Genomic DNA, 22,704 nt, shown 5'->3' with positions numbered 1-22,704 from the left:
TTGTGGTCGTGACGATTGTGGTGGCAATGGTGGGGGCCACAATTGTGGTGGTAATGGTGGTGGTGATGTAAAGTTAGTGGTTGTAGTGGTAGGTCGGCACTTTGTTTTCTAAAAGTAAAATGTATATACAAGGATAAATAATGTCATTTTTTTAAATTAATGAGTGTATTATATGAATTAAAAGTATTCATTAAAGTCTCAACTTTGTTTTTTTATAAAAGCAACATACATGTTGTTTTTAAAAGTTGTTGTCAGGAGATCATTGCTTTAAAAATAAGCAGAAATTTTTTTTCCATATATTTTTTTATTGCTTAACTTTAAGGTGAAGCAGTTTTTGTTGAAAAAAGTAATACAAAATGGGGCCTTGCTCTCTCACATTAGGAAACTGTTTTTTCTTTTCTGCAAAAATCAAGAATCCCAAGGAGAAAAACTTGTGTGGAGCTTAACTTGCCATTGAATTTGGCTGAATGGCACTACAATCCAATAAAAACTTGCGACATGGTAAGTCTTAAGTATAATATTTTATCATCTTTTATTATTTAAAACTCTCATAACTATTTTCCTACTAATTAAAATTAATTTAATGTTTCAATTTTTTCCTCTTCCCCTCTCTCTTTCTTTCCAAATTTTCTCTCGTGTCTCCTAAATTTCAGAATTAAGGGATATCAAACCATGTTTTACATGTCCCTTCAAAAGGGACTGGAACCGGTCCACATATTGAGCCTCCCTCCCTCACGTTTATCTTCCTCACAATAATTTCTAGACGTGAGCATCCCAAGTCCCCACCAAATGACGATGGAGACAACCCAGCTAGATCTCAAGTGCACAAAATCTCAATGCATCATGTAATTAAATTTATGCAAGTCACAGTGCTGGGCAATGAAATATCGCTCAACAAATTTATGCAAGTCACATTCTGTATCAACAAATTTATTTATTTATTTATTATTTGAGAATGTATGCAAGTCACAGTGCTAGGCAATGAAATATTTTTCTCCATATTCTTATGAACAAAGGAAAGACATAGAATGGGAAAAAAGACGGTCAAGAAAATGGAGAGAGAGGAGAATGAAACATTAAATTAATTTCATGGTGTATATTAATTAGTATGAAAATTGATTATAAGAGTTTTAAATAATAAAAGATGATAAAATATTATACTTGAGACTTTACCATGTGACAAGTTTTTATTAGATTATGTAACAAAATTCAATGTTAAGTCAAGCCCCACATAAATTTTTATCGATCCGAAGAGGCAATGCATATGCGTATACTTATAAGCATTAGCCTCTTCTTGCATATAATTTCCTCCCCTGAAAATGTTTAGCAAGGCTTGGGCTAAGACCAGCCCAATTATTAACGTCTACTGGGTTGGGCTTCGTTAATACCAACTTGTTCAGCACAATTAGTACTCTTTTGGGTGGGTTTGGACATAGAAGCTAGACTAACCCAAAAAAAGGAAAATGTATCGATTTTCACACTCTCGTGTTGTAAATCTGCAGCCCACTTCTATTTTTATGTTTTAATTCTTCTCTGATTTATTGAATACCAAAGCATAGAAACAAATAAGTGACAAAGAATGTAAATGGATAGAACGAGTGTGTAAATCACCACCGATAAAAAAAAAAAAAGGTGGGCAATGACTATTGTATCCTATAATTAAAAGTTAAATCAATCAATTAGTTACAGAGATTTTCAAATAGCAAAAGAAAATGTTATAAGAGCAGATTTGACCTCCCGAGAATAATATAAGTATTGGCAAAAGTATGTACTTCCATATCTGACCTTGAGCGACTTCAGCTGGGGTAATGCATATTATGTAGTTAATTAAAATCATATCAATATTCCATGTACAAGCAAAGCAAAACTTTCTTGGGTTATAAACAAGGCTAAGTATAGAACATTTCTTAACTCTTAATCTTTCTCCTAATCAAGTAATTAGCAATAAAATTTTCAACAAAAAATTTTAATTTGACAGCTTATGTGGCACTTTGACATTTTAAATTTTTTTTTCTCCACCGATATGTAAAATTACATTATTATTTTATTACATTATTTTATTTTCTTTATTTTTGTTATATATATATATATATATATATATATTGGTGAAGATCTGTTTTATATTATAAAGAAACATTAAATTAATAGAAAAATAGTAGTTTGAAGTAAAAGGAACACCTTCTGCAAAAATAACAGCAACATGGCCTTCTGCTTCAGTGGGCATTTCACCGGAGCAAATCTTGAGCAAAAACTCTTCAAGTTTTTGTGCGAGATCGACTTCCCAATTGGATTCAAGGTCACGCTCTGGTTGCTTCCACCCGGATGCTCTTCGAGTTTTTGTACAAGATTGAGTTTCCAATTGGATTCTAGGTCACGCTCTGCTTGCACTCTATGAAATCAGCCTCCACCATCGCCGATGTTGCTTCCACCCGCTTCGTCTATGGCACAAGTCATCTTCTGTGAGTTGGATTGGGCATTGGCGCATTGTGGAGGTGCTGGATTCACATTTGGTGGAGACTAGGGTTTTTCAATTTGGGGGTTTTCGAAAGCAATGATTTTTTTAGTCGAAATTGGCCTACGTAGTGTGTGATAGATGGAAAATCAAAGATTTTCTTTGTGATTGCAGTTTGTGAGCTTGGCTTTGGTTCAACAGGAAGATGGGTAGAGCAAGAGAGGGCAAAAAATTTAATAGAAGATTTAGTAATTAATTAAAAATTATTTGAAGCTGCTGTCAAATTTCACAGCAACCCCTCCTGATGTATTTCCATGTTATGCCATATAAGATTTGACATTTCGATTGAAAAATTATAATGTTGTTTTTTGTTATTGTTATTGATGAATTGGACCTAAAACCACATTTTTAAGTAGTAAAAAAGTAAAACCTAAAGCCACTTTTTTAGCCAAAACTGGAATAGCTTTTGTGCTTCGCCACTTGCAAAAGCTAAAAGCCGAAAAAGGAAGCTTCCTGTTGCAGAAAAGCAGTGTGGCAGAACTCTCAGGCGCAGATTTGTTTTGTTTGACGTCCGACCTCGGCCGGTAGCATTGTCCAGGAGCGACAGATGTTAATTATTCCTGTTTCTTTTTGGGCAAGAATAATGTATCTTGTTCACTCTAAGCTTTAGATTAGGATAGTGTTAATTATATATTCATTTTTACTCATATTTTATCATGAAGTCATTGATATTCCTTAATTTATTGTTTGGATGGCCAAAAATTAAACGAAATATGTAAGAAATAAAAATAGATGTGTGAATAACACTACTCTTATTAAGCCAGCAGCCACAAACTCTTATGTTGGTGCTGCCACTTCTTATGATATAACTCGGAAGGAGACCAAGATATTTTTGGGTCTTTTGATGACAAATATATAGCACTTATTCTGGCCCCATGGAAGTGTAAACAAAAAGCCAAATCCATCACGCACTTTCGCTGTAAGCTTATTATAGGGGGCCGTATTTGTGTAGAATGCCATGATCACATTCATATGCCAAGAAACAGTAATATCTTAGAACTTATCCCACCCAAAAAAAAAAAAATTTATCTAGAGAAGAATATTATTAAACTCACTCGCACTGCACATAGAACTCTACAACATTAAAATTTATATTTTTCGCCAACACTATCTAGGCAATTGATGCTGGCCGCTGGTTTTATTTACCAATTATCATGTATTAGTTCATGAAATATATATCACCTATATATCCTCCATTCATATGACTAGCCTTCATGATTTTTTTTTAATCACGGTGTGCTACGCACGACTTACACGTTTTAAATGTATTTATATGCATAAATTAACAAAAAAAAAAGGTCAAATATTTGAAGTAAATGAATAATTTTAGATCATGCTAGAAGAAACTCCTCATAAACCAATTAAAGCAGTTGAATTCACATAATAAAATCGGTTTCTATGTAATTTAAATCAAGAATAGAGAAAATAATATTTAATAAACAATTGATTGAATCACATTATTGTTAGCTCATTGTGAAGCTAAACCCACCTCATCCCCCTTAGTGTAGATAATATCGTTTGTTAAAAAAAAATAGAATCATTTGACAATTAATTTAATTACATTAATATCCACATGCGAAAGACTTTTTTTATAAAGAAAATAATATTTAATAAACAGCTGATTGAATCACATTATTGCTAGTCCATTGTGAGGCTAAACTCACCCCCTTTCCCTTAGTGTAGATAATATTGTTTGTTAAAAAAAAAAAAATCATTTGACAACTTATTTAATCACATTATTATCTGCGTCCGAAAAATCTTTTTTATAACCGGCATTACACACGTCTCTTAAGATGTTTTGAACACAACATTCATGATTTTCCTTATTTTTTATTATATTTTTCTTTCCCTTTCACGTGAGCATCATCAACTTTCACTCATCCTTCCATTTTTTTATTCTTTTCTCTCTTCCCACTTATATTTATATTATATATTTATGATGACCAAATTACCAAATTACCCATGCATTATTTGATATATTATATTGGGATGCTTATGGATTCTTTTGGTTGAGGGGCAATTTTGTCCTATTGTTTTTTGTCGAAGCCGTGACCTCAAATTGAACTCTGGCTTTATATATAAGAGATTAACAATGTTTCGTTACCTAATTCATCAACATGATTAGTAATATTTCGTGATCGGAAGGCTGTTACACTATTTTTTTTTTTTTTGTTGGAATAAGCTTTTATACCACTGCCACAAAAAAAAAAAAAAAAAAAAAAAAAAAAGCCCTAATCATATTAGTATCTCACATAGTCAGGCATTATCAATTTATCATATAAGCGGTTTAGGCACAAATAATATAAACATGATAATATTGTAATTTTCTTTTATGGTCAAAACATGAAAATACCGTAATTAAGAAATGAGAGATGTTCAAAATAAATAAAAATTTGACTCTACTAAGACAACAAACGTATTTATATTGGAGGATGGAAAATAAACAACGAATCAAAGTGAAACTCACATGATCTCAATTAAATTAGTCATATTCCATGCCTTGATCGGTAACTTGGTGAGCTCCAGAAAACCCTACCATACGTGTCACAAGGCATGAGACATTAATTGGCTCAGTTCTCAAGTAAATTGAGACTGAGAAACCCCATTCTCACTGGCTTTGCTCAAAATTGAAGACATCTTTAAATTAGGTGACGTTGGTAATGGGAGTAATGTCCATATGGCAGATGTCAATAGTGTATTAGTTGAATTAGTTGGTTGAGAGTTGGTTAAATCTATTGAGGGTATTATTGTAATAAGCAAAGAGTGCTAAGGGTAATTTTGTAATAGGCAAAGGAGGGTTATTACTATATAACCTCTTGATGTCATAATTTCATCAAGTCATTGTCTAATACAATATCATATTGCATACTCTCTCTAATTCTCCTGTTCACACTACTTTCTTCATCCCTAAGTTTCCTCAATTCCTCCATAGTTAACATGGTATCATCGTCGGTATGGCTAGTCGCCGTTCTCGGTCTTGAGGTATTTTTTGTTACTCTGTTTTCTTCCTTGGATGTGCTACGTAATTGAAGTGGGATTCTAAGCGTCGTGGTTCTGCGATCGGTTAAAGTTGGTGATCAATTGTGAAGGGGTTTTGCGATTTCTATACTGGGGATCATATCAGGTGATATCAATTCACTCGTTGTTATTCGTTTATGTTCAATTCGTGTTGGTCGATCATTTTTGTTCATTCTTGATGTTGTGAATCTTGTTCAAGATTTAGGGTTCTTTCATAATTTTGGGGGAATTGTTTGATTGTAAAGCAGTTAAATGTTGATATAATTGTTGGGTTGCACTATTTGTTTGATTCAAGAAAGTATCAATCTTTCTTGTGGGGTACGAAAGTTTCATTCTTTCTACACCGATGTTGTTATATGCGAATTGTATCTGAGTTGTTATGGAGTTTTAATCTCCTATTTTCTTGCAAATTGTGCATTTTGGTGAGTGTGGAGTAAACATGAATTCTTCAACTATTAAAATCGATGGTCTTTTGGGTATGCTTACTATCAAATTGAGACATGATAATTTTGCAAAATGGGCTTTTCAGTTTCAATTTGTGCAAAATGGGACTATAGTTTGTCCATTAAAATTTGTCATTACTACTGATCTTGGTGTTACTAAGGAAGTTACATATGCATATCTTGAATGGGAGTCTATAGATATGACCTCTGTTTGATGAAGCCATGGAATATGTTATTAGGTGTAGAACTGCTAATGAAGCTTGGCTTAATCTTGTTGATCGGTATACGTCTGTGTCTAAGTCCAGGGTAAATCATCTTAAAACAGAATTGCATACCATATAGAAATGTGCTGATTCCATTGACAAGTATCTTCTCAAGATTAAAAACATTAGGGATCAGTTAATTGCTACTGGAGAACCTGTGTCGGATAATGATGTAATCATTGCTGGTTTGGCTGGTTTACCTAAGGAATATGCAATTATTAGAACTGTCATTTTAGCTAAGGACTCTACTCTTACCTTGAAGGAATTTAGAGCTCAATTACTTGGGGCTAAAAATGAGATTGAATGGGAGATTAATTCTTTATCTCATAGCTTATCTGTTTTATATGTACAAGGGTCTGGTGTAGGGTCTTCTTTGTCCAATGGCTCATCGTCTAATTCATAGAATCACAGCCATATACCTACAAGTATTGGGGGTGTTCTTACTCAGATTCCATATGGGTCTTCACAACTTACTCCACAAAATCCTAATGCTTCTACCTTTCAACCTGACTATGTTATGTATCCTTAGCAGTTCTTCCCTGGTTATTCTTCTCAATCTCCATATATTCCATTACCTCATTTTGGTTATGGTTTTGTGGGTAACTCTGGACTTAAGCCTCCACCATCTAATTCCGGGTTTGGTTCAGGTTCTAAATCTTTCAATGGGCCAAATTTCAGGGGTTCTCATACAAATAAGAACAATACTGGGTACAAAGGTTGAAACTACAATTATAGGGGTTTTAAGCAGAATATGAATACAAGTTGGTCTGGTAATACTGAAGCAAGGATGCACACTGTTATTAAATGTCATATATGCAATAAAAAGGGACACACAACATCTAATTGTTTTCACAGGAACACTTCTAGTCCTTCTTCTGGCTATTTGATTGAGTGTCAAATCTGTGGCAAAAGAGGTCATTCTGCACTTGAGTGTTATCATAGGGGAAACCATGCCTATCAGAGTCAATCACCTCCATCATCCATGACAGCAATAGCAACTCAACAAACCTCTCAAGTCTATCCTAGTGATGCTTGGATTGTCGATTCAGGTTTCTTCCACCATATGACTGCAAATGTCAGTAGCTTGTCACAAGTTGCTCATTTTGAAGGCAATGAGAAGATCATAATTGGTAATGGTGCAAATATGTCCATCAAGAGCATTGGCTCCACTACTTTCAAGACCAAAGATCATTCAGTTATTTTGAACAATGTTCTATATGTACCACATATTGCAAGAAGTTTATTGTCTGTTAAACAACTTTGTGCAGATAACAAGAGTTGGTTCATTTGTGATGAGTCTAATTTCTTTGTGCAAGACAAGAAGACAAGGGAGGTCATGTATCAAAGAATTGTTTCAAATTCTAGTTCTTAATCAAACTAAAGAAGTATAGTCTACAGTTATGGGATCAGCTGCTTTGGTAGGACAAATGGTGAAGTCAACTAGGTGGCACCAGAAGTTGGAGCATCATTCTAATGAAATATAATCTTGTATGATTAAGCAGTTTAGCATTCAGAATAATATAGATGATAAGCACAGTGTGTGTACTTCTTGTCTTTAGGGTAACATGTCAAGAATGTCTTTTCCATCTAGGACTGAACATTGTTTGTTTCCTTTTGATAAGGTTCACACTGATGTGTGGGGACCATCACTTGTAAATTCTTTAGATGGATATCGATATTATGTAATCTTTGTTTATGAATATACAAGATACAGTTGGGTATATCCAATGTGCACAAGTCTGATGTGTATAGTATTTTTACAAAGTTTTACTACTTTGTTTTGAATCAATTTGGCAAGTCTTTGAAGTGTTTACAAACTGATGGAGGGGGAGAGTATACCAGTAAAGCTTTTAAAGAATTTCTTGTTGTCAAAGGACTTACACATATGTTATCTTGCCCTTATACTCCTCAGCAAAATGGAATTGCTGAGAGAAAGCATAAGCATATTGTGGAGACAGTTATTACCCTACTCACTGCAGCTAGTTTTCCTTTAGAATTTTGGTACTTTGGTTGTGGTCATTCAGTTTTTTTTATCAATCGTATGTCTTGTAAGTTTTTATCCATATCTTCTCCATATGGTTTATTATATGGGAAGCAACCTGATTTGACTTCACTAAAGATCTTTGGCACTGCAGTGTACCCTTGGTTGAAACCTTACAATGCCAACAAACTGCAATCTAGGTCTTAGACGTGTGTTTTCTTGGGCTATTCTCCAGGTTACAAAGGTGTGGTGTATTTTGACAAACATTATAGAAAATGCATTGTTTCCAGGCATGTGATATATGATGGTTCTGTTTTTCCTTACAAAGTTCATTTGCCAAGGTCAGCACATATAAACAGTGATTATACTAATTCCTCAAATACTTTATCAGTGTTCATACCTATTCCAGTTTCTCAATCTACAAGGGAATTTCAACCTGACATCTCACTTCATACAACTAGCACTTCAAACTCAGCTACAAGTGTGCCTCATGTTTCTACTTCTTCTACTCTAGTCAATACAAGGCATCTACAAGGTCAACAGATGTCTAACTCTTTTGGTCATGAGTTTGAAACATAAGGTTCTCAAGTCTTACTCTTTCTTCATCCACTGATACTCCTCATTTGCTTCATGTCCTCGATCTTGCTCAACTTTAGGTCATCTTACCAATTGCTCAGTCTTCTATATCACAAGTAGATATTTACAATGTGCCAAACACTAGATCTTCAGGTATTCAAACTAGATTGAAAACTGGTGTCATTCAAAGACAAAATTATGTTGCTTATCTTAGTTCCTAACCTAAATTGACTTCTTTTCAATCCTTGGATGACTTCACTAAAGGATTTTCTTTCTTAGCTGATATGGGTGATGTTGATGAACCTAAAACTTTCAAGGTTGCTAGTTCTAAGCCACAATGATGGGCAACTATGCAGGAGGAATTTAATGCTCTACAAGCACAGGGTACTTGGTATTTGGTTCATGTTCCTTCCGATAGGACTATTATTGGAAGTAAGTGGGTGTTCAAGGTTCCAGATGGATTTGTTTCGAGATATAAGGCTAGACTCGTGGCTCAGGGCTATAGTCAACAGCCTGGTTTTGACTATTTTAAGACATTTAGTCCAATAATTTGACACACAACAGTTCGATTAATTCTTGCTCTAGCTACTCATTTTGGTTGGAAATTAAGACAAATAGATGTTAAGAATGTATTTTTGCATGAAGATCTTGAAGAGGGAGTTTATATGGCACAACCTCAGGGATTTATAGATCCTACTTATCCCCATCATGTTTGCAGTTTAGTAAAATCTCTTTATGGCTTGAAGCAAGCTCATCGAGCATGGAATTCAAAGTTTACTAGCTACTTACCCTCTCTGGGTTTCAAAACATCTTTGTCTGATACTAGTTTGTTTGTCAAAGAAGATGATAGAAATATTATTATCCTTTTACTCTATGTTGATGTCATCATTTTGACTGGTTCCTCCATTCAAAAGTTCAATATGTGATTACAACTTTGGCTGAGGTGTTTGATCTCAAAGATTTAGGACCTCTTACTTACTTTATGGGTCTTCACATTCAGTATCAAGATGATGGCTCTCTATTTGTTAGTCAGTCAAAGTATGCAAATGAGTTATTACTTAAAGTAGGTATGGATTAGTGTAAACCTAAGTCCATACCTTATAAACCACATGCTCAGTTACTTGATGTGGAAGGTACTCCTTTTAGCGATCCTACACAATATAGAAGCATATTCAGGGCCTTGCAATACCTGACTTTTACAAGACCAGATATTGCACATTCTGTTAACATGGTGTGCCAATTCATGACCAAACCTACTAATCTTCATTTTCACTTAGTAAATAGGATACTTCGATATTTACAAGGGACAATTACTTATGGGTTGAGGTATACCAAGTCTACAGCATTATCCATCAATGCTTATTCTGATTCTGATTAGGCAGCCGATATAAACACAAGGAAATCAATTACAGGCTATGTGATTTTCCTAGGTTCTAATCATATATCATGGCAATCTAAGAAACAATCAATTGTCTCTAGAAGTTCAACTGAGGCAGAGTATAAAGCTTTAGCTCACTATGCTACAAATGTGTCTAGGGTTCGGTCTTTACTAAAAGATCTCAATTAGTGTTTGCCTTCTCCTCCTTGCTTGCAATGTGACAATTTATCTGCACTTGCAATCTGCTCTAATCTTGTGTTTCGATCCAAGATTAAACATCTTGATACCGATTACCATTTTGTATGAGAGAAGGTTCAAAATGGTGATATTTTAGTCCGGTACATTCCTACTGAAGAGCAAGTTGCAGATGTCTTTACTAAGCGCTTACATAGTCCTGTGTTCAATAAACACTGTCACAATCTTGGTTTGAGATCTGTCAAACATGGTGCTGCAGCTTCTGTTACTCCATTCTGATTTTTTTCTATTGTCGATTTGTTTGTTCAACCACAACTTCACAATGTTTCCTCAGCTATGATTGAGAAGGGGGGAGGGGAGTAATGGGAGTAATATTCATATGGCAAATGTCAATAGTGTATTAGTTGAATTAGTTAGTTGGTTGCGAGTTGGTTAAATCTGTTAAGGGTATTATTGTAATAAGCAAAGAGTGCTAAGGGTAATTTTGTAATAGGAAAATGAGGGTTATTACTATACAACATGTAATAATTTCATCAAGTCATTGTCTATTACAATATCATATTGCACACTCTCTCTAATTCTCTTGTTCACACTACTTTCTTCTTCCCTAAGTTTCTTCAATTCCTCCATAGTTGACAGTTGGGTCCACGTGGAGCAATAGTATTGTGGGGATGGGAAGCATGCAGTGCTGGAAAGGAAGAGTTCTCATGTTGTTTTCGGATTTGATTGTCATCCACTTTATGTGGAAGAGAATTTACAAATCAGATTTACTGATGACAAAATTGCATGTCATGAATCCAAATGACCGTGAGCTTGCTTAAATAAGATTCATGTCTTCTTTTACAGATGATATGATAAGGTTCCTCCCTCCCTCTCCCACTTCCGGTGGTAACAGTCATTCTTCCCTTTTCTTCCCTCACTTTGTTTCTAGTTTTTTTTCAAAAAATTCTGCAAAAAGGAAAACCCCCAACTTTTTATATCATTGGAAGCAAACAATTGCAAGTTCTCTGATATGAAGCATTTTAAAACGAAATTTTGTTCATAATTTCCAATGAAAAAAGTCCAAAGCCAAATGGAAGACTGAAAAATATATAGATAGATGATTTCATTAGTCATTCAAAAGAAAACTAACATCATTGAGAAATTGGTATTTCACTAGTGCCCAATATGTTACTCAGTTAAGGGTCTTTATTTATTTCCAGTAAAGATTACATATGTCTGTGTTTTCCCTGAAAAAGATTGCGAGTCAAATGTTGAAATGTTGTGTGGAGTTGCCATATCAATACCCTGGAACTAGGACGCCAAATGACCCTAGATGTGCAAGATTTGCAAAAATATTCTGGACACAAACAATAAACCGGGGAAGGGAAAAAACTTGAGATGAAAGAAAAAAAGAGTGGGATAAAAAGAGGAAAAAACCATGAGTCATTAGATGAATCAATGTTGTAGATTAATTAAGAAGAATAGTAATTATGAGAGTTTTAAAAATGAATATATGTTAAAAATTATAATCAAGGCTTACCAGATGAGAAGTTTTAAGTGATTGATAGTGTCACTCAGCATGGTCTAGTGAGAAGTTAAGCCCTAAAATCAAAATCATGAACACTAAGTTAACACATAGAATTGAAAAGGTGTTAGATCAGTATGTCTAAAAAATAGATTAGACCTTTAGGTTAGCCTTTAGAGGGGTTAGGTTTCATGTCCTCCCTCTTTCCTTCGTATCTTTGTTACTTTTGTTTCTATAAGGATAAGGTTTATGTCTCCCCTTATTTTTCATTTATTTTTTTATCCTTCTTTCTTGTATTATGAGCCTAACTAATTGTACCTCTTTTTTTCGTTATTAATAAAATTTTCCTTCTACCGTCGAGTTTTTTCTAAAAAATAATAAAATATATATAAAAATAGGAATTAGATAACTAAGATGAGAAATTGATACGATTCTCTTTCCCTGCTTTCTCATTTCCAAAATTTTAAGTTCTCCAATTCTTTCCTTCTCCTAATAACATTAATTTATGTTAGTCACGAGAGCTGAAAATGTTGAAATACAAAGTAAATACAAAAGTTGCTAGCATTCATCATATACACGAAACCCTAGTTCGTTTAAGTCGAGTCAACTGAGTGTGCAAGGGTACTCGATCGGAACACGATTATCATGTGGAGGAGATTCCAAAAGCTTATTGCATGGAAACTAGTCGAGTAAAAACCCTAGGTACCAAAAAAGAGTAGTTCATTTTGTTTCATTGTTTGTCCTCAACCCATGTACGTGACTTCATCTTCTATAGATATATGTATATACTTATTGCCATTTCTTTTTCGATTTGATCTGAATCTGATATTTTTGTTGAATTTTAATTTTTTGTAAGGCTTTTTTCCTCTTATTATTAATATTTCCAGCTGACACAATACAACAATATATATATATATATATATATATATCCAACGGCCTAACATATGAATAATTGGTTGAAGGGAGGGGTCATCGTCCCCATTCCTCAACAACCATTCCAAAGCTCCTTTTTCTTTATATTTTTTTTTTAAACAAGAAAATTTTGACCATTTCTCACTTTATACGTGTTATTTTTACGCAGGGGCCATACTAATCATCTCTGTATCGTTCTAATTTTATTTTCCTTATATTTAAGATGACATGAAATGATCAAAATTTATAAGATATCAGCACCTACTCCACAACTTCTAAACCTCTCTCTCCCCACCCTCCTCAACGAGAAATTTTTTATTGTAACCGGAACACGAGTGGTACATCACGTGTTTTTATATAAGTGGTGGAACATTTTATTTTTTAAGTTATTAACTTTTTAACACACATATCCCACCAGTTGCACAATAACACATGATGTACCATCTCGTATTCTTGTCGCACTGAAAAATCTCTCCTCCTCAACCAACTACCCTTCAAACGATCACCTTTTACGTCCCTATAAATACAGCCAGGGACCGACATTTCTACTAGTCTAGACTTCTAGGTGAAACGTTTATCCTTTCATCATTTGTTAAGGTTTTTTAATTAACCACTAATCAAGAGGAATCCTAAAACCAATAATTAAGATTTTTTTGGTTAAAAGTTAAACGAGACAAAGCTAGGCATAAGGATTTTCAAAATCTAAGAGCATATCCATGTTGGGCATCGGAGGTTAGTTTGGCAACCCAAGGTGCCTAACCTTTAATTTGACAAAGCAAATTTTGTTGGGCTCGAAGTTTTTTTTTTTTTTTTTTCTTTCAATTTTAACTCAAGATTATCAATTTATTTAGGTTATAAAGCTCCCATTAGATATGCTTTAAATTACTTCTTCTAGATGATGTTACTCACATTATTGGGAAGAAATGTTGTTTATTAATTGTTGTATCCAAACAATACCAACGTGAAATGTCTTCTGGTGACATAACATCTAGCTAGTGCTACCTCGAACTATCACAGGAATGTCAATTACTCCTTTCTCTCGAATTATTTGGATGAAATTCTCATAAATCTTACTGTTTTTCCGAGTTGAATTTCATGTTTGTCCTTGAAACTATATTACATGTCTCTCACATAGCACCACTAAATGGCAATTTAGATAAAATTCTCTAAAATCAAACGGCAAGAGATAATTGGCAGCTTTCTACTAATTTAGAGGGATCGACGAAAAAAAGAGTTCAGAAAATAATTGACAATTTTGTGATAGTTAAGGGAAGGGGGTATTTGGCACTTTAAAAAGAAAAGAAGATAAGCTTGCTTAGACAGATGAGTTTCTCGTTCACATCAATGAGAACACTACAAAATGCTAGTAAGTTGTGTCATATCATCATATATCACGCAAATCTTTCGAGGACCTGGCTTCTCTGCCCTCAAGTTTTCATATGCTCGCATTCCTTCTTATTTGTGCAGTCACAGTTAAATTACGTTAACATTTTATATCATTATTATTTTTTGTCTTATTATTTCTATAAAAACAATCAATATAAAATATTGACGTGGCTTAACCGTGACCGTACAAAATAGAAGGAGATGAAAATGTATGAAAATTGGAAGGGCAGAGAAACCGGGTCTATCTTTCTGTTATTGTAATTAATGAAGGCAAGACTAGACCCGCAAGGCAAGGCAACTCTCCTAACCTTTCACGATGTGACAAGCCGAATGATTTACATATGACAAATTAAATGATGTGATAACTTCATGATTCATTTAGCCAACCAGGGCATGTGAATTAGTAATAATCAGTTTTCTTTCCTAAATCAAAATTAATGTGCGAGTTCGATGCTGACAATCTTTTTTGATGAACGATTTATAAAAATAAAAATAAAAAATCTAAAATCTTCACTGTAAGCCATCAAAAAGACCTGTAATATGCTTTGATTCTGAGATGGGATGACCCACGCTCTCCTAAACTTACACTTAAAAAAAATAAAAAATAAAAAAACTTCATGATCCATGTCAAGAAATTTACTTTCTTTAAAAATAAAAATAAAAATCTCCAACTTTTATTTTCATGATAAAATAGAAAATCCAACTCAAATTTGCTCTTTACCACAAAAACAAAAACAAATAAAAAAAAACGAAAATTGAACGACTCCAAAAAAGAGGACCACATGCAGGTGCGTGGAAGTTTCGTTGGTAACTTGGTAGGGAATCCTAGAGTTCCTCACGGTCAAGCGGGAAGGGTAAGTATGGAAGGGCGAGATCGGTAATACATGGAAACACCGAGGGGCAGTTTCGTCAGCCAAGCCGTACCATACAAATTGCTGAGTGAGCCGTCGACGTTTCCGAGTTTCAGAAACCCGATATTAAGAGAACAACTAAAAATCAATCAGAATTTAATATATAAATCGGAAATTAGAGAAGCAGAAGCTTTTGAGTGGGCGGTGGCAAAACCGCTAGCTTAACTGCCACCAAACCAGAGCGGGAGAGAGAGAGAGGCACAGCAAGCAAAAGAGTAGGTAAACTCAGACGACCCAAATTCTCAGTTTCTTTGTTTTGTTCTTGTTTTAATTTGATTTGTAGGTTTTTTTTCGATCTCGGATTCCTCATTTCTCCATTTCCTACGTTGTTCTTGACATCTTGTCTTCTGTTTATTTATTTATATTTATTTTTGGGTTGAGCTTTTCTGTTTTTTTTTTTTTTTTTGGTTCTTTTTCCCGATTGCTAGAGGGTTTGGCTGCTGCGAATTCGCCGGGGGATCCGTGGCAGCTAGACCGCCTGATGAACACTACAATGTAGGTTGGGATTTTTGGGGATCCTTGTTGCACATGGTTTTATATCTTCTAATTTGATTAGGTTTACGTTAATTCTATGTCGATTTGGATAATGTTTGTTTTGTTGCGTCCAAGGAGTTATATTTCGACAATGACACTAGGATTTTATCTGGGATTTGATATTTAAGATGGTGGGTGTTTTCTTATTTGTGTCTGTTTTTGTTGATGGAAGGAATTTGCAGTGCAAGAGAGGATTCACCGGAAAAAGGAGGGATTTTTTAAAATCCCCCTTTTTACAATCCGGAATTGTAATTTCAGGGGGTGTTATTCTGAATCGAGAATTGAATTGTGCCAAAACCCGGTTCGGGTTTTGCATGAGAAGGAATTTGTGTGAATTGGGATTATTGAAGACACTGCAGTAAAAGAAACTTGAGGGGAAACCATGGAGAGGATTTTGGCGGCAGTGCAAGTGGTGAATCAAGCGGGAGGGGAATCGCTACTTGGGACAATCAAGATCGCCGTGCTTCCCATAGCAAAGGTTTTTACTGTCTGCTCCTTGGGGCTTCTAATGGCTTCCAAGTATGTGAACATCTTCCCAGCCAGTGGAAGGAAATTGTTGAACGGGGTAAGAAAAACCCTCTTGTCACCTCCCAAGCTTTAGCGACTTTTTGGGATTGCGTCTGGAATGACTAAGTTTATTTTTTTAACAACCAAAAGCGCTTTTGATTATGTTTGGGAGAAAAAGTTTGAAGTGCTTCTTGGTCGTAGCACTTGGAGTTTTAATAAAAGCTCTACATGTTTATAATAAAAGCACTTCTAGTAGAAGAACTTATAAGCAGAAGCAGTCCCAAACGAGCCCGTAGCAATTTTGCACTATAAGCCACATTTTTGTTGCATTGTATAACTGATTTTCCAACTATTTTCTGCAGTTGGTCTTCTCGCTCTTGCTTCCATGTTTGATATTCTCTCAGCTTGGACAAGCCATCACCCTACAGAAAATGCTTGAGTGGTAAGATTAGTTCTACTGTGACATTGCTTCTTCGGCCCGAACCAAGGAATGATGCAAAATTGGATCTTGTTCCACGTAGCCAAAATCCCAATGCATTATTTCTGAACTAGAAATTTCTCCTTTTACAGGTGGTTTATTCCCGTGAATGTCGTGCTTGGTAGCACTACAGGCTCCATAATAGGTTATATTGTTGCATCCCTTGTCCACCCACCGTACCCTTTCTTCAAGTTTACAATTGTACAAATTGGTATAGGTATGCTTTTTGACAACCCTTGTATCAATAGTTTTAACAAATTAGAAAAACCCCTTCAATACATTTTAGCATTGAGTTTCTATATAAGCTGCATTTTTGCTGCTTGGTCTTTGTGCATAATGTGTTGGCTAATACCATTGATTACAGGAAACATCGGGAATGTGCCACTGGTTCTAATTTCAGCTTTATGTAGAGACCAATCGAACCCTTTCGGTGATTCAACCACATGTAAAACAGATGGGACTGCCTATATTTCATTTGGCCAGTGGGTAATTTTCGTTTCACTTTTGATCCCCACAGCTTGTATACTTGAATCCAAGTTGCAATTATGCAGTGATGCAATACATAAGATTTTCGGGTGCATTAGTTAAATTATAAATGATAAGGTATTAACATTGTAGCTTATTGCTGATGCCGCTATAGGTTGGTGCAATCATTCTATACACGTATGTATTTCAAATGCTGTCCCCCCCTCCAGAAGGTACCTTTGACATTGAGGAAAAAGAACTCCCAATCAAAAGCCCTCGAAATGGCACGACACCTGATCAAGTTCCATTGCTTACACCTGACGAAAATGAAGAAGAGACAGCACGCAAAGAAGAGGTTGCAGAAACTGAGTCGAATGCTTCAAATAAGCCTAAGGTAAGAATGAATTTAGTCATCCACATCTAGTCCTAAACATCTTCCTGTCCTGATGCAAAATATTTCATCCTTCTAAAAAGAGAAAAGGGATACATTTTATTTTGGCAAGATGGGAGGTATGTTGTTGGGGAAAAAAATTGATAGCAAAGATAGGCAGCTTAAAGTTATTCAACTTTCTATCGCTTAGATATATAGATCCATGAATTTTAACAGCTTCGAACTTGAAAGTTGAGATTTTTACTTCACTTCACTGCTTTATTGTGTTGTTGTCTCTATTATATACTATGTTCCTAATTACATGTCCTGACTCGTCGCAGATTACAAAGTTCTTCGTATTCATCTATGAGAAGTTGAAGCTCAAACAAGTTCTTCAACCACCTATAATAGCTTCTGTAAGTTTGATTTATCCTCCAAACTAATTTTATAACTATTTATTATTGAATTTTATCATTTGGAGCGTTAAGACGAGCAGATTCTAATTAGTATGCACAATTTTGCTGCAGATCCTGGCCATGGCACTTGGAACCATACCATTTTTAAAGAAATTGATCTTTACATCTGATGGTCCACTTTTCTTCTTCACCGACAGCTGCATTATCCTTGGGTATGCTCAGTTGAATCTTATACTCCGTGTTAGCTGATAATATTTGGTGGTTGTCTTCAATCCACATGCTGTTGGTTATTAATTTGCTATATTTTCCCATTAAATTTCGTTTGTATTTCTCCTGTTTAAGAATGCTGACGCTGATAGATAAACCAGTGTTTTTTGATATTGATAGATGAATCAAAGTTAGTATAATCTATATCGAGAAATTGCAACTTGGAATATTGATGAACTTTAGTAGTAATATAGCGGAAACGTTGGACTTACAATTCCTATAACCTTTTTCTTGTCAAATATGTTTGTGATAGATGCCTACGGAAATAAAAGTTACTTTTGTGGATTCTGTTGAATTTCATGTTTTATTTGTGATAAGAATCTCACAATATTGGTGATTATCAGGGAAGCCATGATTCCATGCATTCTGTTGGCGTTAGGTGGCAACCTTGTTGATGGTGAGTTGACATCCCTTCGTCATAAGCATCCACCTAATTTGTTTGGATTTAGATGAATATGTCATGACATCTCTTTGTTATTTGCAGGTCCAGGAAGTTCCAAACTTGGTCTACGAACAACTGCTGCAATTATATTCGCACGATTAGTCTTGGTGCCCCCTGTAGGACTTGGCGTTGTAATGTTAGCTGATAAGCTCGGCTTCCTCCCTGCCAATGACCAGATGTTCCGGTTTGTCCTGCTGCTTCAGCACACAATGCCTACATCTGTCCTCTCTGGTAACAATCTTAAATTATATAGATAGCTCGACTGTACTTCAAAGTTTCATATTAACACATCAAACCTTGTCCGCAGGTGCTGTTGCAAATTTAAGAGGCTGCGGAAGAGAGGCAGCTGCCGTCCTGTTCTGGGTGCATATATTCGCCATCTTCTCCATGGCCGGTTGGATCGTCTTGTACCTCAACATACTCTTCTGAAAAGAACTTGCAAAAGTTGTTGCTGTGCCACTCACCCCTATCTACCTTCTGCTATTGATTTTCCGACAGTCGATGTTAATAGTTAAACTTGGAAATTGTTCGTTCGTGTACAATGCAAGGTGTCGACCTGTTTCACGGTGAACTGAGCCGGAGGAAGGAGCATCCCGCCCGGCCGTGAATTTTGTCATGACAGCTGCCCTTGTGTCCGTTAATATTTCAAGTCCGTCAAGGGCTGCTGTCGTCTACATTCAGCAGGGGACTGTGTGTTTTTACTTTTCCAAGGATTAACGGGGGCAATTTAGTCCCCGAACTGGTTGTAAAGTGGAAGCAATTATTTTTTTATAAAATTTTACAAATTAAGCAACTTAGCAAAAAGAGTACGGATAAATAACCAACGTGACCTTTTGGTACAAGCGATATTATAATCTAAACTATCGGGTAGAGAATTCAAACTTGCGGTGGGTGAATGCTTTGATGCCTTGCAAAGTAATTTTACTTATTTATATTTCAAGCAAGCAACGTGGAGAGGGGAGATCGAATACCACTAAAATTTATTCAAAAATCTCTTAACTACTTGAGCTACAAAGTTTTCTTAAAAGCTACGAGTTTTGGCGGTGATCTTAAAAAGTTAGACTTTGGTCAATGTGCGACCTTTAGCTATGTTAAATGTAAATCAGGTGTCAAAAAACAAACTAGAACTTCGTCTAATGATATTTCTCCTTTCAATGTTGAATCGAAACGAAGAAACTTGCTGTTCGCATTTTGAACTTCAACCTCTATTACAAAGAAAACTAAACTCACATTTGGTCATAAAAGGTGATGAGCCACACTTACAAGGGACCGAATTTTGACACGATTCTACAACAATTCGAAAAACTCACTGAAGATCTGCAACAGAACGACAGCTACAGGCAAATAGACAATAGTCGGGACTCGGGAAAGCAGAAATACCAAACTTAGCATAGATATTTACTAACATTTCACGAACCCTCCTCAGAAAAGTGACCACCATCTCCGGCTTCTGTTCTCCCTGTGGTTGGGTGAGGCGCCGGTGATAGGACTCTGGTGGCGGGCCTGATTGGCGAAGTTCTGGTTTCCTGCCAGACCTCTTCTTTCCAAGAGCGGACTTCCTAACCACAGCACAAGAACAATACCCACAAGACTGACAATTGGAGCAGCAGCGAGAAGAAACCATCTCCCCCGACTATTTTCTCCTCTTGAGCCATTAGCGGTTGGTTCCCTATTTGCTGCACTCTGCTCATGCTCCTCATCTTCATAAGCTCTGTTGAAAGCACCGGAGGAACTGTCCACACTTGCATTCTGCTGCCCGACATTGTGGATCTCTGCTCTAGCACTAACGTTCCGTTTCCCCTCTTCGTAGTCTCTGTCATCAGTCGGTAGCTCATATCGACAGAGTGGACAAGTATTCCGTGTACTCAACCATGGCAAAATACACAAAGAGTGATAGAGGTGAGAGCAGGGAAGCTTATTCACTTCAGTACCAATTGTTAATACATCTTTGCAAATTGCACAGGCTAAGTCATCATGCTTGTCATGTTCCTTGCTAATGACAACACAAGGCAGATTATTCACAAAGGACGCAGAAGCTGGAGGAGCTCCTCGTCTTAAGCTATCAACCTCAGCAAGATGCTCGAGCAATTCTTCAAAGCCTCCAGCATCAAGATAATCACCAGAATTTCCATCATAAGGCAGCAACTCTGATTCGTCCACGTTAGAAAAGAGGGTACGGGTATATATTTGACTCCTCCTCCTCATTCTCCAATGAAACGTACCCTCAGAATCAGGAAAATAAGTATGGTGGCGCCCAATGGATGGTCCATTACTTCTGCCTGGACGCGAAACTAAAAGATTACGAAGCCGGCCACCTGGGGTTTCTCTAGATTCAACCATGTTTACTTCAACGTCGGCTTCTTCCCACTCATCATCTTCTTCATCCCCCTCATCATCATCGTCCTCAGTGTCATCTGAGTTCCACTGGCTAAGACCAGCATGCATTGGATCAATGTCAGTATCACTATCATAAGCACTTCCATCATCTGGTGGAATAATCGTTTCAGTATCCAGGAAACCATGTAGGTCCACAGAAGCATCAGAATCCCCTCCATATGCACTTAAAGAAATTGCATCGCTCTCACCATGAAATACCCTGTACCGACCAAAACTGAGATTTGATTCAGTTTCTCCATAGAAAGAATCCACATTTTCGTAACCCTCACTTTCGGTATCAGAGAGCACCCGCCGCCATCTTCTAGACCCACTTGGTGTAGTACGGTTACTTGTGCGCAGCGGTATCCTAGCAGCAGAATCACCACCCACAGGTAATTCCTCAATCCCAGAGCCAGGGGATTGGTTCTGCCGCACCAGATTAATCATATGCGAGAATTGTTGTGAAAAAGTATTCTCAAGTGACTCGGAACTCCCAGTCCTAGCTCTTCTTCTTGTAGGCGGCGTCCTCTGATAAGAATCATGTGAGGGGGAACCAAGATCTTCAAGGTACAGAAATTTACAGTCCCCACACATAATTTCAACATCTCCAGTCGCCTCATTCTCGGGTGAAATAGCCCTTTGGCATAGCGTACACGTTGCAGGCTGCCCAGAATGTTCATTTACCACACCACTATCCTCATGATTGTCGACAGCGGACCGAAGCAACTCTTCCAAGAAACTTTGTGAGGCTGCATCCATCTGAAACTGATAGAAGACCACAAGATCATGAACAAAGAAAAGCAAAGTTCCATCCGAAAACATAGGATGATTACAAGAAGGAAAACACGCAGACGGGCAGCTAAGTGATAGTAGCATTAATCCATCGGCCAAAAGAAAAACCAATTACACAACGGACACTAATTATTTGAGAAATTCCCCAAACTCGAAAGAGTTAGTTTTAAATGGAAAACCCCCGAAATTGAAGCTAACAATTTTTAATCTAAAAGCCTAGAAATCATAAGAAAAACAGATGTTGAGCTGACAGTAATCTCAGCCAGCAGTCTCTAACAAAAATTTGACTCTAAAAATGTAGACCCATCTCTCAATCAGTATCAATCTTCTTCCTCAACAAAAAGTTCCACTTTTTCTTGCAAAAACATACATACCCATCTCGTCATTTGCATCTGAAACCCCATTTTTCTACTAATACACAACGCAATGGCGGCCATTTATACAAATTCTAACAACAAGTCCTCAAAAACAATGAGAAAAAGGAAAATTCCACAACAAAAACACAAATTACAATTTGGGTTATCAGAAATTTCAAATCTTTTGGGGGTTCAGAGCAATTACCAAAGAGACGAAACCCAAAAGCAAAACTACTCCGATCTTTCGAAAACCGCAACAACTCCGATCGTTACATAAAGCTCCAATCTGAGAAATGCAGTGAAATTTCTGAAAACGTGAGTTTTGAGGTAGACGAAGGTCTCACTCACTCGGTCGTTGGATGAAGGAGATGAGGGAAGGAAAGGAACTTTGTGAACTCGCAAGTCGAATCCAGGGCGTGTGAAATCACGGTGCAGGTCTCATGAAATCACGGCCGTCCATCTTGTTTCATCTTTTCTGCCTAACGCGATCAGCGATACAAGGCGCGTCGAATGATTGAGTCACTGTGACTCACCACTGTTCGATCAGTAGGGCCTACGGTTTAGCTTTATGGCCCTAGATTTTGTCGTGGCACTAAGATTGTCGATTGGGAAAGAATTC

General features: G+C 36.3%; 2 protein-coding genes, 1 long non-coding RNA gene and 1 other non-coding gene across 6 annotated transcripts; 2 read left to right on the top strand and 2 right to left on the bottom strand.

Annotated features, from left to right (window-relative positions):
* Positions 1-5,368: 5,368 nt before the first annotated feature.
* Positions 5,369-7,957, top strand: LOC125473234. The gene is made up of 2 exons (XR_007255092.1): positions 5,369-7,366; positions 7,505-7,957. It is a non-coding gene; the product is annotated as an uncharacterized LOC125473234 (long non-coding RNA).
* A 4,951-nt stretch (positions 7,958-12,908) lies between these two features.
* LOC125473938 lies at positions 12,909-13,012 on the bottom strand. Its single transcript, XR_007255677.1, has one exon. It is a non-coding gene; the product is annotated as a U6 spliceosomal RNA (small nuclear RNA).
* A 2,122-nt stretch (positions 13,013-15,134) lies between these two features.
* On the top strand, positions 15,135-19,354 carry LOC103960175 (protein PIN-LIKES 6). 2 transcript variants are annotated; one of them, XM_009372594.3, is made up of 11 exons: positions 15,135-15,297; positions 15,789-16,181; positions 16,486-16,565; positions 16,694-16,818; positions 16,966-17,087; positions 17,242-17,460; positions 17,778-17,852; positions 17,964-18,064; positions 18,464-18,516; positions 18,604-18,792; positions 18,869-19,354. In XM_009372594.3, exons 2-11 carry the CDS (start codon positions 15,999-16,001, stop codon positions 18,988-18,990), a joined length of 1,269 nt encoding a protein of 422 aa, XP_009370869.2. In that variant the 5' UTR covers positions 15,135-15,297; positions 15,789-15,998; the 3' UTR covers positions 18,991-19,354. The 2 variants fall into 2 exon arrangements, with proteins under 2 accessions (XP_009370869.2, XP_009370868.2); XM_009372593.3 differs by having other exon boundaries at positions 15,135-15,301.
* A 335-nt stretch (positions 19,355-19,689) lies between these two features.
* LOC103960176 lies at positions 19,690-22,443 on the bottom strand. Of its 2 annotated transcripts, none has more exons than XM_009372595.3 (2): positions 22,291-22,443; positions 19,690-21,702 (listed from the first exon to the last, which is right to left on the bottom strand). In XM_009372595.3, exon 2 carries the CDS (start codon positions 21,694-21,696, stop codon positions 19,984-19,986), a length of 1,713 nt encoding a protein of 570 aa, XP_009370870.2. In that variant the 5' UTR covers positions 21,697-21,702; positions 22,291-22,443; the 3' UTR covers positions 19,690-19,983. The 2 variants fall into 2 exon arrangements, with proteins under 2 accessions (XP_009370870.2, XP_009370871.2); XM_009372596.3 differs by having other exon boundaries at positions 19,690-21,696.
* Between the last annotated feature and the right edge of the window lie 261 nt (positions 22,444-22,704).

Source organism: the organism of the source record quoted next, unplaced genomic scaffold (genome assembly GCF_019419815.1).
Source record: "Pyrus x bretschneideri cultivar Hongxiangsu unplaced genomic scaffold, Pyrus_bretschneideri_v1 Contig11, whole genome shotgun sequence".
Lineage (NCBI taxonomy): Eukaryota > Viridiplantae > Streptophyta > Magnoliopsida > Rosales > Rosaceae > Pyrus > Pyrus x bretschneideri.
Note: the sequence above shows the minus strand (reverse complement) of the source record. Positions and strands in the feature narration are given on the sequence as shown.

Bases quoted from the DNA above. Each gene is read 5' to 3' on its own strand.
- LOC103960175 (XM_009372594.3), top strand. From the start codon at position 15,999: ATGGAGAGGATTTTGGCGGCAGTGCAAGTGGTGAATCAAGCGGGAGGG. The intron at 17,088-17,241 runs GTAATTTTCGTT...ATGCCGCTATAG, and splicing joins ATATTTCATTTGGCCAGTGG to GTTGGTGCAATCATTCTATA. The intron at 17,853-17,963 runs GTAAGTTTGATT...ATTTTGCTGCAG, and splicing joins AACCACCTATAATAGCTTCT to ATCCTGGCCATGGCACTTGG.
- LOC103960176 (XM_009372595.3), bottom strand. From the start codon at position 21,696: ATGGATGCAGCCTCACAAAGTTTCTTGGAAGAGTTGCTTCGGTCCGCT.